Consider the following 16685-nt stretch of genomic DNA (forward strand, 5'->3'; position numbering starts at 1 on the left):
TCTTCTCAACATTGCCCCAAAAAGAACTGTTTTAAGTATTATCAGTGTGATTAGTTTTCACAAGCAAAATATTTATCACAAGCAAAATGCTAGAATCACCTGTTGGTTGCTTATCAATTTTGCAGATAGTATAAAAAGCAAGGAGTTAACATAATGATTCCAAACAAATGGAAGAGATAAGACTACACGCAGGGTTTTAAACTGATTGTTCTGAAATGAGAGTCATTCTGTCCACTAAGCTGCACAGTCCTTTACAGTGTATTTCTGAGCCTCAAAAGCATTACCTATATTGCTAGAGGGTAAAAGAAATGAAATGTAAAAAACATAATAAATAATACAGAGAAAAATATAAATTAAAAAAATACACAGAAAAGAGAAGAATGGTGAAAAGTACCCTAGAGAACACCAGAAGAAAACATGAAGGAGAAGATAGGTAATATCAGCGACTTAACAGGAAAATTTTGAGCAGTTGCTCCAAGTGGTGTCCACAGAGAGCTGCTATTCACTTCATGCTGGCTCTCCTTGTTTCCAGCTGCTAAGCTCACATCGAAAGAAGCTAAAAATACATTAAATACTTTCAAAATATTATTTTCCCATGTAAGCAATTGGTATAAGCTGCCACAGAGATGTTGTTCTCTTGCCAGTGAGAAGGGAAATAGTATACAAGAAGTGGTATTCTATGAAATCTTTTGTCTTATACACAATGCAGCCAAAAATATGGAAAAGTTTGGAAAGGCATTATTTTAGCTACAATAATTTCCAAATATTCCCCTCTTTCAGCAAGCCAATATAGGAAAATGACACTTAAATAGGAGGATCCTATCACCTGTGAGAAAAGCTATACTCTGCGCTACTCAGGAGCATGATATGAGAGCCATTTCTAGCAATCAAGCTTTGATATTTCAGTGAGGGGAAAAAAAAGACTGGAGTGGCAAATGTCTACAATTTAGGCATGTATCTCCTGACAAACTGAAATTTCACAATGCCGCAGATTTAAACATAAATGTACCTGCTTCGCATTCAGGACTGTCCTTGACAGTAAATTCAGCTCAATACAAAAGTAAAATGGGGGGAGGGATGGGACAACACATACTGAGAACCATCCAGCTCTTTCTGTTAAATGTGAAGTACAACAGGCTTTTTTATGACACGCCTTCCTCCAAAAATAGCAATGATTACACTGTTCAACTCCCACACCCCCCCTCCTCAGCTTGACTTTTTTACACGTAGAACATTACACATTTTCAGTCCTGAGGAAGGAGCTTAAGTTTGTGGAGCCAAAAGGACTCTCTCCATCGCCCAGTACCCAAACTACAGAAAAGAAACACCTAGGGAGGCAGGCAACTCTAATTTCTTATAGTATTAAATCTTCTTTTAAAGCCAAAGTGACAGATTTTGTAAGAACTCTGAAACCCACAGCTTTCCAGAGTTTTGGAAAGACGCTGCAAGTCCCAGCAGTGATAATCTGCCAAGGCACATTTGTGAGCAAGACTTTTTTTGTCTTCCAGACAAACACAAAGATTATACAGTCTATTCCCTTCACAGGGTTGAGGCAAGGGAAACGTTAAGATCACAGCTGCTGCAGCAGTGGAAGCTGCAGCTGCCTTGGAGCTTGTAGGCTACCATGCGATTGCAGGATGCTACTGTGCTACACATCCTGTTCCATTTGGGGCTTTTTTCATGAACGGGAGAAACCTGAAGCTTTGGCTGGCTGTAGTTAATGAAAAGTCTTGCAAATCCTCTTGCAATATTCCACCTAAGTTCCAATTCAGCTCAATAGCCTTCCTACCAGAACTTCCTAAGTAGCTGCTTAAGATAGCTGTATTCTTGAATAATACTTCCTTCACACCTTCTATGACATTTAGTTTTCAGAATTATCACATCCCTATTGCCCAGTCACGATTTATCTTTTATATGAAAGAGTACACACTGTGAAGGCAAGATGGAATCACAACCATTTCAAGTAGCCTACATCTGGAATGAAATTATCTTTATGAAATATGGTTGGGCTTTTTACTAGAAAAAGCTAACATGTTTTTTAATGATGACCTAAATTTCACTAAAACCAGGAAAGGATGTATCGATCCTTTAGGGTAAGATATACCGTACAATAGCTCAGCTTTCCTCATTATTCTGAAGAATCATGCCTGGCTGATGTATTTATTTTGTAATGTTTAACATAACAGAAAACAGATGAAGTTCAAAAATGAACTTCAGAAAAATGAAAGATGAAAACACTGTTTAGACTGTGTCAACGAAGCATAAAACTAAATGAAGTGATTCTGTATTGACTATAAAAACATATTTGCTAATAGTAAAGTTACTAATGGTTGTCTATCATGATCACAACATGAAGTAATTCTGCATCTTAAGAACTGTGTTAAAGCAGCAGACACATGAAGTTAGATGTAATTTTGTGATTTTGCAAAACAGCATCATGGAGTGTACTTTACTGCTATTTTATCATTAGTGTAAATAATTCAACAAACCCAGGAAACCTCCAGTTCACTTGTTTTTTTTTTTTTAAATTGCAAGTCACCAAAGGGCTTTCTACCAAGACAGCCAATGCTTACTTTACACCTGCTAGCAAAAAAAAAAAAAAAAAAAAAAAAAAAAAAAAAAATAAAATATAATAGTATCTTGTATACTGAAACAACTGCTTTGTCATAAAGAGAAGGCCTCAGAAAACTAGAAAAAATGACACCACTGTAAAAACCTGTAAGCCTTTTACTCTCAGTTCAAAGATTTAAGCATTCTTCTACAACAGACTGAAGTTTCATATTCATCTCAGCATATCAATCCACTAATAGGCATCAGTCATCAACACCGAAGTAAAATCTGCCACATGAAACAGCTTTGATGTGACTGAAGACACACACAGTCGTAAGCATGACAGAACAGCTTAGCTATTAAAATGTTTTATCTAGCAAAAAACCGTTTGTCCTAATTGACTGAAATACTCTTCAAATGCTATTATTGTGAGGCTACTTCACTAAGCAGCACTTTGGTACATAGGCACTTGACTTACATCTTGAGATCCAGCACAACCACATCAAATCTTGTTGGAATATTTTCTTACACACACTTTTGTCAAGAGACCAAAACAATAAAGCTGACTGTCATTTTTACTACCAGTTGCTTAGTTAATTCGATACTGAAACATACTGGGATTCATTACACAAGCTGCATGCAATCAGCCATTTCTATCAATCTTTCTTCTTAGTGCATTAACAGAATGAAACCGACTAACCACATCAGTTGAAATGGGTTGGCAGGACTAGGTGGAAGCTATTCTGCACTGAGCCCAACCTCTCACCACGAGAGGTGCAGTGGCAGGGACTCCTTTAAACAGCAATGTGCAGCCCTGGCCCATCTCCAACACTGACTGTACATCAAGCTGACAGATAAGAAGCCCAAGACAGCAATCTGAAAACTGTATACAGCCCCAGCCACTAGACAGTGAGGGCTTCAAGGTCTACCTCATCATTCATTTCAAAGCCAATTTTAAACACACCAGAAGTAAACATATCTGACAAAAAAACCCCTCAAAAAAAACCCCAAAAACCAAACAAAAAAAAAACCTCCACAACAAAACAAAAAACCTAAACCAAATCAAACAAGCACATAACCATTATCAGAAAGTCTATATGAGGATACACTCTAATTCAGGAAGTGTCCACTGAATATGGCAATTGATTGCCACAAACACAGTCAGAAAATTACTGTTTGTGTCTATAACATTTTCCTTTGTTCATTATATTCACAGGGTGTTAACAACTTGGAAGAGAAAGGAATCAAATACACCAAGCAACTGCCAGTAAGATTACATTTTACAGAACCAAACAAAATACTACTGATTTAATATCTCAAATGAAGGGTGATTTGATATTTGTCCTGTATCGATTTAATGCATCATAGAGTTCATCCATTTATGCCACTACTTTGGTTACCAGAAAGTGTCATATCAATTCCTTATATGTAGGCAACATATTATCTATCAGCTCTTACTCCAAAATTACTAAATAATCAGCACAAAGGAATAGCTAAAATTTACCCCAGTCCCCTATGCAATTTCCACAGCTCCATACATTTCATTTCCATATTCCAAACGAATAAAATCCAGGTGAACTTACCTACAGTTTGGAGGAGGGTCTAATGTAATTTCTGCAAGTTCTTTCTGAATTCTTAAGAGGAAAAAAAAAAGATATTATTAGGACTTCTTTTTTAATCTGTTTCTTTCAACTTTATGAACATTTCTACAGCAATCAATAGTAACAAAATATAATTCTTAGAACTTCTGATTGAAACCCGATGCTATAACGTTTCATGAAACTGTGCAAGAACATGTAGAAGTAAAAATCAAATCTCTTCTGAGAAATGAACCTCCAATATGGAAGAAATGCCTTGAGCAGCCACCTAGAAAATCACACATTTTCCATAGGTCAGGATTCTCAGCTCCTTTGCTCACTTACACAATTACTAAATGTCTCATATACCCTCCTCCTCTATTTTCCCTCCAACTATATGTCTTATAGTTCTTACCCTCCCAAATATTTATCTTCTTAATGTATATTGTACTGGCAGGGCAAAACCCCCCAGCTCAAAGGAAAGTTGCCCAGAATAAGCCCACCCAGGGCCTCACAACCTCCAACATATTGGCGGGCTGATAATCAGGTTCCCCCAAAGGGAAGTGCTCCAGCTCCCTGGTTAGCCTAGGGACCTGCTGCTGGACTTGCTCTGGTATCTGCCTTCTTTTCACTGAGGGGACAAAACTGTAAATGTTATCCCAGATACAGTCTAATGAGAGCTGAGTAAAGACAGGTAAATCTCTTTCATCTGTCTATGGACTATGCTTCTGTTAATACCTCCCAGGAGGCAGCCCAGCCTTTGTTGCTGCCTCACACTGAGCTTGCTGTCTGCCAAGGCCCCCACGTCCTTCTGAGAAGAGATGGTCCCCAGTATGTATCTGTACAAGGGGTAAGTCCTCTCCATGTACATGGCGTTCATTTGTCCCTTGTGAATTTCATGAGTTCTCTGTCAACCCTCCCCTGCAGCCTGGCCAGATCCCTCTGAGCCGTAGCCTTGGCCCTGCGTGTACAAACTGCTTGTCATGTGAAAACTTCTCAGTGCACTCTGCCATATCCTCCAGGTCACCAATAAAGACATTACAGGCATCCTGCCAGAGTGCTTCCCCCAGGGACAGCAACTTCGTTGTTAAGGATTTCTGGATATTCCCAGGCTGACGCTTCCCAGCCAAGTCCTTCAATACCTGATCTCTGCCACAGCTGGCAATGGGGGTTCTTTTCCCTTACACCAGCATCTGCATGAGAGCCAGTATCTTGACCTCTGAAGAAATTAAGTATGCAGAATAGGATACAGAGTTCCCAAAGGAACTTGTAGGAGTTTACAGTTCCCAAAGACTTGCCAGAGTATGATGCCATAAGCAGGACTGCGAATGCCACCTTCCCTATAAACTATGTCCAAGGCTTTTTTTTATAGGCTACTTCAGCTCAAAAACATGAACATTTAGAAGGAGGAAGGAAAAGAAAAACAATTCAATATATCCTCAGCATTCTTTTTGTGCCTCCTCCTTCACAAGATTTCATGCACAGAGCAGACTGCTACTCCTATTATTCCCTAAACTAAAAAAGAAATAATAACACCATAATACTACTCAAAACCCTGAGATAGGTGCTCAAGCCACAAGCCAAAGGTTCAGGCCTGACCTACACATATCTTGTTAAAAATGATTGCTATCTATTTTGCATATAAATACAGGTTAAGAAAATGGCTTACCAAAATAAGCATTCAGGTATATTGGCATATATAACATAAAAATGAGCGGTTTAATTCTTTATATAATGTTACAATCCAAACACAATCTTACATGTTAAGGAGTCTCACAGCCACTATCAAAATTCCCCTTATGCCATTATGAATTGATTTTACAGCTATAATGAATAAATGAACCAACAGCAGTAGAAGAACTGGCCTGAACCAGAAACTCAAGCCTTTATCATTCACATTCTGAAATAATTAGGACATATGTGGGCAAGATTTGTAGGCAGAGGTAATAATCATTTATTAAGACCTGATGAGATCATTGAAAAGATAAAAATACTCTTCCAGATGCTTAGATTTCCTTCCAGCTTCTATGCATATAAATACAGGCAAAGTAAATGGCTCATCAAAATAAGCATTCAGGTGGCATATATAATATAAAATGCACCTGCATGTACCAACTGCTCCCACCCAACTTGGTGTCATCTGAAAACTTTAGAGTACACTCTGCCATATCCTCTAGGTCACCCACAGAGACATTACAGGCATCCTGCCAGAGTTTTAACTCCAGGGAGAGCAATTTTGTTGTTAAGGATTTCTGGACGCTCCCAGGCTGATGCTTCCAAGTCAAGTCCTTGAATACCTGATCTCTGCCACAGCTGGGTGTATATAGCCTACATACAGAGCTGGTGTGTACCCTACATACACACAAACACACACAGTTACTTCTGTGGAGGGGGAGCAATTTGATCTTTACTTGCTTTTTCTACTAATTGAGATGTTTGTATCGCCAGCACATAGAATTCCTCCAATAAGTATCATACCTTTCTTATAAAAATACAGGCACAGTCTGCTTAATCAAGCACAAAATCATCGTAGTAATACTGAAAGTCACCCCATTTTTAAATTAGTGAAGTTTAAGCACAACAAAAATATTTTTAAACAGCCCATTTAAACAATCCCAACAAATCACAACTTTTAGAAGGGAGATATTATAACTGTGGGAATGCTTAAAATATTTCTTCAGTATATTAAAAACTTCTGCCATGATTTTGAAATTTATACTATCACAAATTCAAACTACAGAAAACCTAGGTTGCATGGAAACTTCAATTTTGTGATTTATGAGCTGTTTTGCTTTTTCAGCCTTTTGTGAAGTTACAGAATGATGGCACTGCACTTTATTATAGAGTCAGACATCATTCCTTTGCTTTACATATAGTAGTAAAAGTAGCTAATATTTCATGGCATTAGAGTAAGTATGAGGCACGTCAAGAATGGATTGACAACTTCAGCAACTTCAGTCCTAGATCAAAAACTTTACACTCTTCCTCCTAAATCCTAACCCACGTTCCTTACATTTTGAAAACAAAAGGGTCTCTCATTTTCTCCATCTGTTCTAGCTCAACCCAAAACTTGTAATGCCAAGAGCACTAAAATGGCCCTTTATCAATCTATTCTGTGATTGAGCAGACAAGGACAAACTGCCTTTCTGCTTCAAAACATAAAAATTGATCAGATGGCACTGTCTATTGATGTTCAAAAGACATCATTGTTCTTGCAAACATCTAAGATAAAGAGACATTTCATTCATGATTATTTTTATACAAACAAGATAAACATATTAATGCAATACTGTCCATCAATTGCTCCTCAGCAAGCTGTCCATGTTTATTCTCCTACTCTGTGGTGTCCCAAACTAAAATTAATTTATACACCTTACATTTCTTTTGTTGAAACCTTAATTTACCTTGCATTCATGCTGAGAGCTCATTCATAAACAGTTTCTGTAGAACAGCTGACATGCAATAGATTGTTCACATGTCACAGCATTCAAAGTTACAATTAAATCATCGGACAGCATCCCAGAGAGCCTTGCACTGATAGAGACCTCCAGTGTGCAAGCTGCCCTTTGTCTGCACGTGCTCTGGCACTTGTTTCATATCCCCATGGAGTTGCCCTCAGAATCTGCCACAGGAGAGGGCGTGCCTCATTTCCTTCGCTGACCACAGAAGATTCACCGCAAGAATATGCGGCCTCTGGCAACAAAACACTTTTTTCAGGGTCCTTTCTGGCATCTGTTTCTTAGGATTTTCTGCCTCAATAACAGTCATGTTTAGCTATGTCAAAGAGGAAAAGCCCTTGAAATTCAAATCATTATATATATCCAGTTTATATTTAAAGTAATGACATTACGGTTTAGTACATATTGGGAAATGGGGTGATGGCAGGGGGTGAGGCCCTTGCTAGTAATCAAAGCCCTGGGCTGCACACATAAGACATTTAATTTGCAATGTCAGATCTAATAATTTTTGTTTGGTCTTAGAGAAGTCATTTGACTCTTCTCTCTCATATATATACACACACACACACATCTATATTAAAAAGAAATCACTCCATTTTACTAAGAGAAAAGAACAAACATAGTTGCCTTCCAGTAACAGTGCAAAGGTTAATCTACTCGTAAATTCAGAAGCATGAAAGTACATCGTGGATTTCAAATATTATTATTCTCACAGGTACATATTTACTACTGTACCAAGCCTAAAGGCACTGAGTGTTGTTTCCTTCATGAAACAGTTAAAAGTTCTCTAAAGCTAAGAGAGACGTGAACAACTTAGAGGATTTCCCAACATTATCAATAGGAAAAGAAATAAAATAAAGGACTATATGACAATAAGCTATTTTTACCACATCCACTTTTCTAAACTACATGTCTCTCTACCCATAAAAGCCAGATGAATCAATAGCCTATACCGAAGAACATACTACTTAGAAAATACTTAAAAACGCAGTCACTGGTATGTATTTCAATGCTAAATAAATTGTGACTGAGCAGGAAATTGATCTAAAGATAGTTAGATTCATACTGGAGGAAAAGAATATTCTCGTCTACTCACTAAAAGATGGATAAAAGACAAGGATATTTCTTTTAAGAAAAAGCACTCCATATTTTGCCGTCATATTCAACATGCTAAATATCATTTCCAGATTCCTTAAAAATAGTGCTGTGATAAACCTCTCAGGAAAAAAAAAAGGTGGGGGGGGAGAGAGGGGGAAGGGAAAAATGTTCAGTTTTACTTTGTTGAATTTTGAACCAATTTAGTCTATCACTTATTTGCTCCTCCTTAAGGCTGCAACTTCTTTGAACAATAAAAAGATTACAGCTAAAGTTGTACAGTTCACAATTCATTGTAGGCACAGATATTTATTAAAAAATGTCAGGATTGGACATTAAGGTTGACAGATTTTTCAACCAGCAACTTCGGGAGCCAAGCAAAACAATACATTTATTTGTTGAGCTACTATGTCAGCCAAGAATGGTTACACTTCTCTCAATCCAAAGGTCATGCTAAGATTTGCTACTTAAGAGGTAACAAGATGCCTGCTGTTTTCAAGGACAGCAATTCAATTCCATGTCTGAACTGTAATTGTGATATGCAGTGAGTTTCTCAATCTTGACATGTTGGGTAAGAAAGGTTGCTATTTAAGGTGATGCCCTCTGGGTGAGGAAAATTGAAGGACCGGTACACTGCACGACATATGCTGTAAGCTATTACACCTGTATAGCAGCTAGCCCTAAAGTATTAACAGAGAAGGACAGCATGTGATGGCATTCTGCCTTCTTGATGCCATCCACAGCAATGCTAGCAGAAGAAACTCCATATCTTAATACCAAAAGTCTTACTCAAATAGAACTTTAAGTGGTTTCATATAGCCTCTGTAATCAGATCACTTTGGAAAGCAGTTAAGCTGCATGAACAGTCATACATAAGACACAGGAGCAGTTTACTATTACACAAGCAAAAGTCTGCACTCTGCCAAATCTTGATTTATATAAAACCTCATGCTACTGAAAATTCTTTAAATCTAACTGACTACATAAACATACTAATAAAAAGCAAACCAGGAGTTTTCCAAATAGAAATGCATGAGCCTTCATTCATATCCAGTAGGTATCATAAATGCAATCCAAAAATACTGTGACTGCAATTCCATATGAATGAAAAAGATTTCCAAGTGAGAAAATCTGATTTCCAAACTCAGGCTAGAATCAAGTCTGTAGTCTGTGAGTTTAGCTCCAGTGAACTTGCTGGTGTTTGATGCTTTTAACAGGAATTAAGGAATCCTGACCACAGCCACAACTGCACTACACTCTGCTGTTTGAACGTTCTACTGGTTTTAGCAGAATTGATTCCTTTCACTATAATGAAGGTACCAGAGTAAAGCCTTATTAATCCTGCACTATTTTTCATTTCTATTGAACTAAAATATTACTATGAATATATTTTATATGGACAGTTTCTGTAATACTTTTCACTTATTGAGGACTCTAAGACATTTTTCTTTCCTTTATGCCACTCCTCTCCTTTTTAGACTCTACTTTAATTTCTGATTTACCTTTCCTGAGACACTACTGATTTAATAAAAAAGCAAAGAAACAAAACCTTTAATATGAAAACCTGGCCAGATTAGAGAAGGTACAATCCCAATTTTAACACAATGATGAACTATAGAATACTCACAAACAAAAAACCAAACCTGCCCCCCCCCAAAAAAAAAAACCCCAAAACAATGATACTAATAAAAAAACCCATTACTAGAAAAACTTTCTGTAGTCCTTCCAGAAAGTGCTATGACAACCAGCACTCCTAAAATACGTTTCTTTTCAAAAATACTGTACACATATCTACAGAACTACTGTAAGTCATGTCAGCTTTTAAATTGTATAATCAAATGTATATTTCTAAAATGTATAATCACTATTACTACACATGTGAAACTAGCTTTAGAGTCTAACTGGCAAATGTACTGATGTCAGCAACTGATGGCATAATTAGTTTCAGCAGAACCATAAGCAGATATGATTAAACTTTAAAAGGTTTAAGTAATTTTATCACTGTAAAATGCTTGTTGATAAAAGCTCTAAGCTTTGAAGATACAAAGCTACGATTAATAGACCAATTTCTGACATACCATTATTAATTTTTTAATAGGATAGTGTCCACAGGCCCTTGTCAGAACTGCAGCATCATTACACCAGGCATTGTACAAAGTTCAGAATACACAGACTGCTTTCTAAAGATGCTGGAAACTGTTTTTATGACCTTAAAAGTCATGAATAATCCAGTATTCCTAATATTTAAAAAATAATAATAGCAAGAAGCAGACAAAAGAGAAGACCAGAAACCATAACGGCTGTGAGGATTAACTACATGAATAACATCATGGTTTGTAGTGAAAGCTGGGTGGATTTTTTTTCCCTTCTTCTCATGAAAGGAAACACAAGCAAGTTTTGCTGGCCATTCTGTAAGTGGTATGATCAGGTAATCTCCTAATAGTGTCATAGTAGGAAATGGGTATCCAGAAAGTATTTCTCCAGGGAATTAGAACTGAAGAAAAGCTAGCTATAAGGAAGGTATCTATAGCAGAAGAAAAGCATGACAGTACCTCACTGGAAACACAAAAGATACTTTAGTTCAGGAAAGGATGTAATTGGTAAGGGACACATTAAGACAAAACAGACTTGAATCCTGAAGAGATGTACACACACGTTTATATATTGTTATTTACAGACTCTGACTACATGCATACGTTATAAATTATGGCAGTAGGGGCTCAATGCTTCTCCTTTACCACAGCACCACAGTGGTACAACTCCAGTCTTTTGTCTTGTAGTTTACACAGCCTTGGATTAGTAAAGAAACGAGATCTGGGAATTCTGCATCAGGACAGTCTGCAGAGTTGGTCTCTTGTCAGATTATTTTATGAGTGCTTTTTAACTTCAATTGCTCTAATCCCATTTGCCCAGACTAACAGCCCTACATGTACTAGCAAAGCAACACTAAGCTGTAAATTCCTTCTGTCTGGTCCAAGCAAGACAATCGTTATCTGGAGATGGACATGATAGCATAGAATAATTTAAATAGCTATTCTACAAACCAACCTTTCATCTCAAACAGAAAAGGGAAGGAAAAGAAATGGGTATTAAAACAGATCACAGTTTAAAGTAATGAAACCAACATGCATTTGTTGTTCACTCAAGTATTTCTGACCTGACCATCTGGGAAAAGAAAAGGCAGTACTTCACAGCAATAGGTATTACAGTAGTCCTAACATGCTGAGTTATTGAACTGTCTGAAATGTTTATGGCTAATTAACTGTAAGTTACACTGACAAGTTTCAACATCAGTCATACATACACATACAGAGATATATTTTATAAGGCTACAAAACTGTCTGAGTTTTATTAGCAATAAAAAAATGTCAGCTTTTATCATGCAAGCAACTATTGAAACCACGTGAAAGAGGCAAACTAACAAAGAAAGGAAAAAGTATACAGGTCTCATTATTGTGACCAGTTTCAGAAGGCTATTACACTGATACAGTAGTGTTATAATAAAACAATCAGAAAATTAATATACTGAGTCAATACACACATCTGATGCTCAGCTGAAAGAAGAGAAAGGAAAATAAACAACCAGGAAGAACACGTACCTTTTAGCACTAGTTGACAATTTAGCAGCTGTTTTGCTTGATATTTTCCCCTCTTTTTTCTTGGGTTGAACTTGCTCCCTTTCTATGACTCCCCACAAGACCTGCCTCCACTAGTGCTTGGACTATCATCCACTCTCTGCCCCTCTGTAGACATGGCAGATGCTGCACTGAATGAAGACAAACAACTAAAGTTAGCTTTTCAAGAAGAATCTGCCCAATTGTATTACTTACATGCTTTAAGGAAAAAACACACGGGATATATGTCTTTGTCTTAATAAAATAATGCTTGTGTCACAGCAGTTCAGTAATCCTCATACTGAAGATTTTTGCCACAAGCATCTTAACAATGATTCAAGAGCTGGCAATTTTAAACCCTACACCACCCCCAACTCACCCCCCAGAAAAACCCAACCAACCTAAAAAAAAAAAACCGATGTAATCCTGCAAGGGTAAAGCCATTCACTGGGAATTATGTTTCTCAACCACGCAGCAATACCATGAGTTAGCTGTCTCATCAACTATGCCACCAGTTCAAATCTACCACAGCTTGTTGAAAACTGAGAGTTATTACTATCTTAGGACTCTCTGTTATCCCATATGAAATAAATCTGTGGGTTCATTTCAAGTCTACAGTGTGGGTTTCCACATTACAAAATCCACATCTTGGCATGCTTGATGGAAACACAGAACTAAAAAGCTCTAACACAGGACTGTTTGTATTTACTAAAACGGTAAGCACGTTGGTAGAGTATATAAGGAAGTTTTTTCCTGACAAATATCATCCAAGCAACATGAGGCAGCAAAGCTGTTAGAGAACATGAGCAGCAAGAAATCTCAATATATTTCAGAAGTCAAGTTAGTCAAGCGCTTTATTCACACACTTCTGATACTAGTTAGCTATTTTAATTTCTTACTTCATTTTAAATAGTATAACAATATGCCGACAGATGAGGAATTACAAGCCCACTGTTACAGCTGTCATGACTTCTCAAACTCTCAAACTATTCTAATGAAGGGCAGATGTCCATGAAAAACTCTTACTGAATTAGCATATGTAGTGTCACTGAATGATTCAAAAAAAAAAAAAAAAAACCCCCAAAACAAACAAAAAACCCAAACCAACAAAACCAAAGCAAAACAAAACCAAGCTGAAAGCCAGGTCTTCCCTTTAACTCTGAATCTGTAGCTTATATACCTATGTTATATATATATCCTTCTCTAGAGATTTTTAATAAAAAGCACACAGGCCCAAACGTTACTTGCTTACACCCACGCAATCCCCATATATCTGGGTGGTTTTCTGATCAAGTCTGTCTGAATCAAGAATCTGCTCTTTCTTACACAAAGAGATTCAAATTGCTGCGAACTTCGACTCGCTTTTCCTCCTACCTACGTACAGACATCATCACAATTAAGAACAAAACTATTCACCTTGACTATTATATGTTTTAAGACTCGCTCAAGGGAGAATAATGAGATTTCAGGCTCAGATTCAACCATGCTTGTTCTGTGGATTAAACAAAGTTCATCTCCCTGTACATATTTATGGAAAGAGACAGCAAAGGTAAAGTAAATTAATATCAATGCCAACAGGGTTATGTTGAAAAGGATGCTTTTTAAAAAGGCATAAGTGTTCTAGCTGCAGAATAGAAGTAAATTTAGTCCTATACTGAAAAACCTTTACCAAGATCTAATTCTATCAAATAGTACACACTATGAAGTAGAAGAAATAATCTCTTCGGGCCTCATTGACACATTTAACTAACTTTAGGAGGAACTATGTGTTTTTTGTCTAATGTGTGAGCTATACTGAAAAAGAATTCTGGAAGTATGGCATCCCTTCAAAATGTTTAGACATTAAAAGACATAGCAAGCAATACCAAGTGGTAGATATGTGACTAAGGTTTCCCTTAACTAGCTTAAGCTGCATTTTTTATTTTATAACAGAAAATAATATTTTCATATATAAATATAAATAAATACACAACACCTAGCCTGCTCATTAAGGTAACTGAAATAATGCACAGTTTCTGCCCTAAAATTAAAATACAAAAATTGTCCATTCCTAGCAAACAATTTCTCCTATAGTACAGCTACAACAATATATTTAACATAGTTTGTAAATTTACATAGGCTGATGTTCAGATATTTAAATCCTGGTTGTCAGATTTCAAGGTAAAAGCTGCAGAACACTTAGAGGCAATAAACAACAAGAGTATTACATTTTGACAAGTCAAAATATGCAACTATAATGGAATTTTGGTAATAAGTACCCACTTTCCTTGAGTCTACATAAAGTTAAAATACAACTTCATCTCTTTTTATAACACTTTTGTTTGTCTTTATTTGCCCTAGAGTTTACTTCTGAACTTTGCTTAATACCTCTCATTTTGAAGAGAAAAATTCTCTTTTCACAATGTACATAGGCTTTAACATTGCAGACCAGAAAGCAAAAAGCATATTTAACAATGCTTATATGCATAGGACATCTGCTATGAATAATCTTGGTTATAAATATTACTATTATCCAAAAAACAACTGTATTCACTTCATAAGTTCAGATACTATCCAGCAGACAAACACTGTAACAGTAGCCCAGAGCATATAATTACTGTAACATGTAATGCCAGCATTTACAAGAGGAAAATGCTTAAATCTGTCATTTGATGTCTGGCTAGCTTCTGGGAAGGGGGGGAGGTTGTTTTTGGTTTTTTTTCCTTTCTCCTTCTCTCCCTGTTCCCCCTTCTGACATCCAGGCAATTCTTTCTATTCCCTCTCCTCACAATATCTGCAATTTCAGGAAGTTTTGTTCAAGGGATGCTCAATATTTCAGTAGAAGTGTGTTTTAAGGGGCCTGAAATTAGACACTTCAAAAGGGGTCAAACTTAAAAGACACACAAACATATGGACAAATAAGACAATGGGGGAAAAAAAAATCAACTGAGGGGATGACACTGTGAAGAAAACAGTTTGCTGCCACTAACACAGACAGAAATACAAGATACTCCTTGAGTCTGAAGAGCCAAAGGTGTTTGCAACTGTCACACAGAGCAAGAGGGAAGACACACGATGTCCAGGTTCCCGGCTGCCAGGCTATTCTACATTCAGACGAGGGTTGCTAACGTCCCTGCTGTTGTGCAGAGAAAAATGAGCAGAGGGGACAGAGGAAGAACTGAAAGTGGACGTAAAAGTCTCTCCCTTAACGTGAGATGCATCAGTACAGAGACAGATCACAACTGTAACTACGACTATCAATTCGAAGTGAAGTGTCCAAAATATTTTGCTTTTGTCAGATATATCCACTGGCACCTTCCCCTTCCTCCTCAAAATAAAAACAAACCCGAAACAACAACAACAAAAATAAACCAACAACAACAACAAAAAAGACAAAAATACCCAAACCACCAGTCATGATCACACATCACACCCCATCAAAAAAAATAAAAATAAAAAATTCCACCAGTCGGGGACAGCAAGATCCTGGCAACGTGCAGATGGGTCCCAAGGGCGGCAGAGCTAGTGATGATGTCTTTCTAAAGCGGTCGTAATTTCCTATAAGCCAAGATAAATTGAATCTTTCTGCAGAGTCCACTACGAGCAGCAACGGCAGCAGCCGCCTTACTTCATCTTCATTAGAAACCATAAAGGGCAAAAAGACCACAACACCGCAGGACGGAGGCAGAAAGAATCCAGGTTATGGCCGGGGAGGGTCCGCCACTGAGAGGGTCACCCGGAGGGATGGGACGGGACAGGACGGCAGCCCCGGACTCCCACGGCCCTGAGTGGGCACACGCGCGACTCTCCCGTAGGGAAGCCCCCGCCGTAGGGGAACGGGTGGGGGCCATGAGCATCCCCAGAATCACATACATCCCACTCTCCCACGGCTGGGCGGGCGGCGGCCCGGCCAGGGTGAGAAGTAGGAGACAACCGAGGAGAAGAGGAGGAGGAGGAGGAGACTGCGAGAGGAAGACGTCGGGGGCACATGAGGGAAGGGAGAGGGATGGGCTGCGGGGCTCCTCGGGGCGCTCCGGGGTGAGGGGAGGAGGGAGGGGTGTGTAGTCCCTTTCCCGAGGGGCTCCAGCCCGAGGTGCCCACCGCTGCGGCGGGGGATGTGGGGATAGCGCATCCCGGGAGGCTCGACCGTGGTGGGGGGCAGGGGGTACCCCGGCGCCCGAGCGACCCAGGGGCGTAGCGAGTGCCACGGGGACCATGCGGAGCAGGACCAGAGGGGCGGTGGGGAGCGGGGGTGGTCGCTGCTCCCGCCCGCAGCAGGGCGAGTAGGACAAATGGACACGGAAGAGTTGCTGAAAGGGTGTGGGGGTGCTGAGGAGCAAGGGAGGCTGGATGGAGCCTGGGGGAGCGGGGAGCGCCGGCAACAGCTCTGAGGCCAGATGGCTCAGCCCGAA

The 16685-nt window shown here is 38.6% G+C and overlaps 1 protein-coding gene across 1 annotated transcript in view; it reads right to left on the bottom strand.

The window, feature by feature from the left end:
• LOC103614118 (ubiquitin-conjugating enzyme E2 E2) overlaps nt 1–16685 on the bottom strand; it is a 205495-nt gene that overhangs the window by 187594 nt on the left and 1216 nt on the right. Inside the window, 3 exon segments of the mRNA XM_008631994.2 lie at nt 4134–4184; nt 12280–12364; nt 12367–12446. Of these exon segments, the coding sequence (XP_008630216.1) occupies nt 4134–4184; nt 12280–12364; nt 12367–12433 (203 nt within the window). The 5' untranslated portion in view covers nt 12434–12446.

The sequence above is a fragment of the Corvus brachyrhynchos genome, unplaced genomic scaffold, assembly GCF_000691975.1.
Source record: "Corvus brachyrhynchos isolate BGI_N302 unplaced genomic scaffold, ASM69197v1 scaffold53, whole genome shotgun sequence".
In the NCBI taxonomy this organism is placed as follows: Eukaryota; Metazoa; Chordata; class Aves; order Passeriformes; family Corvidae; genus Corvus; species Corvus brachyrhynchos.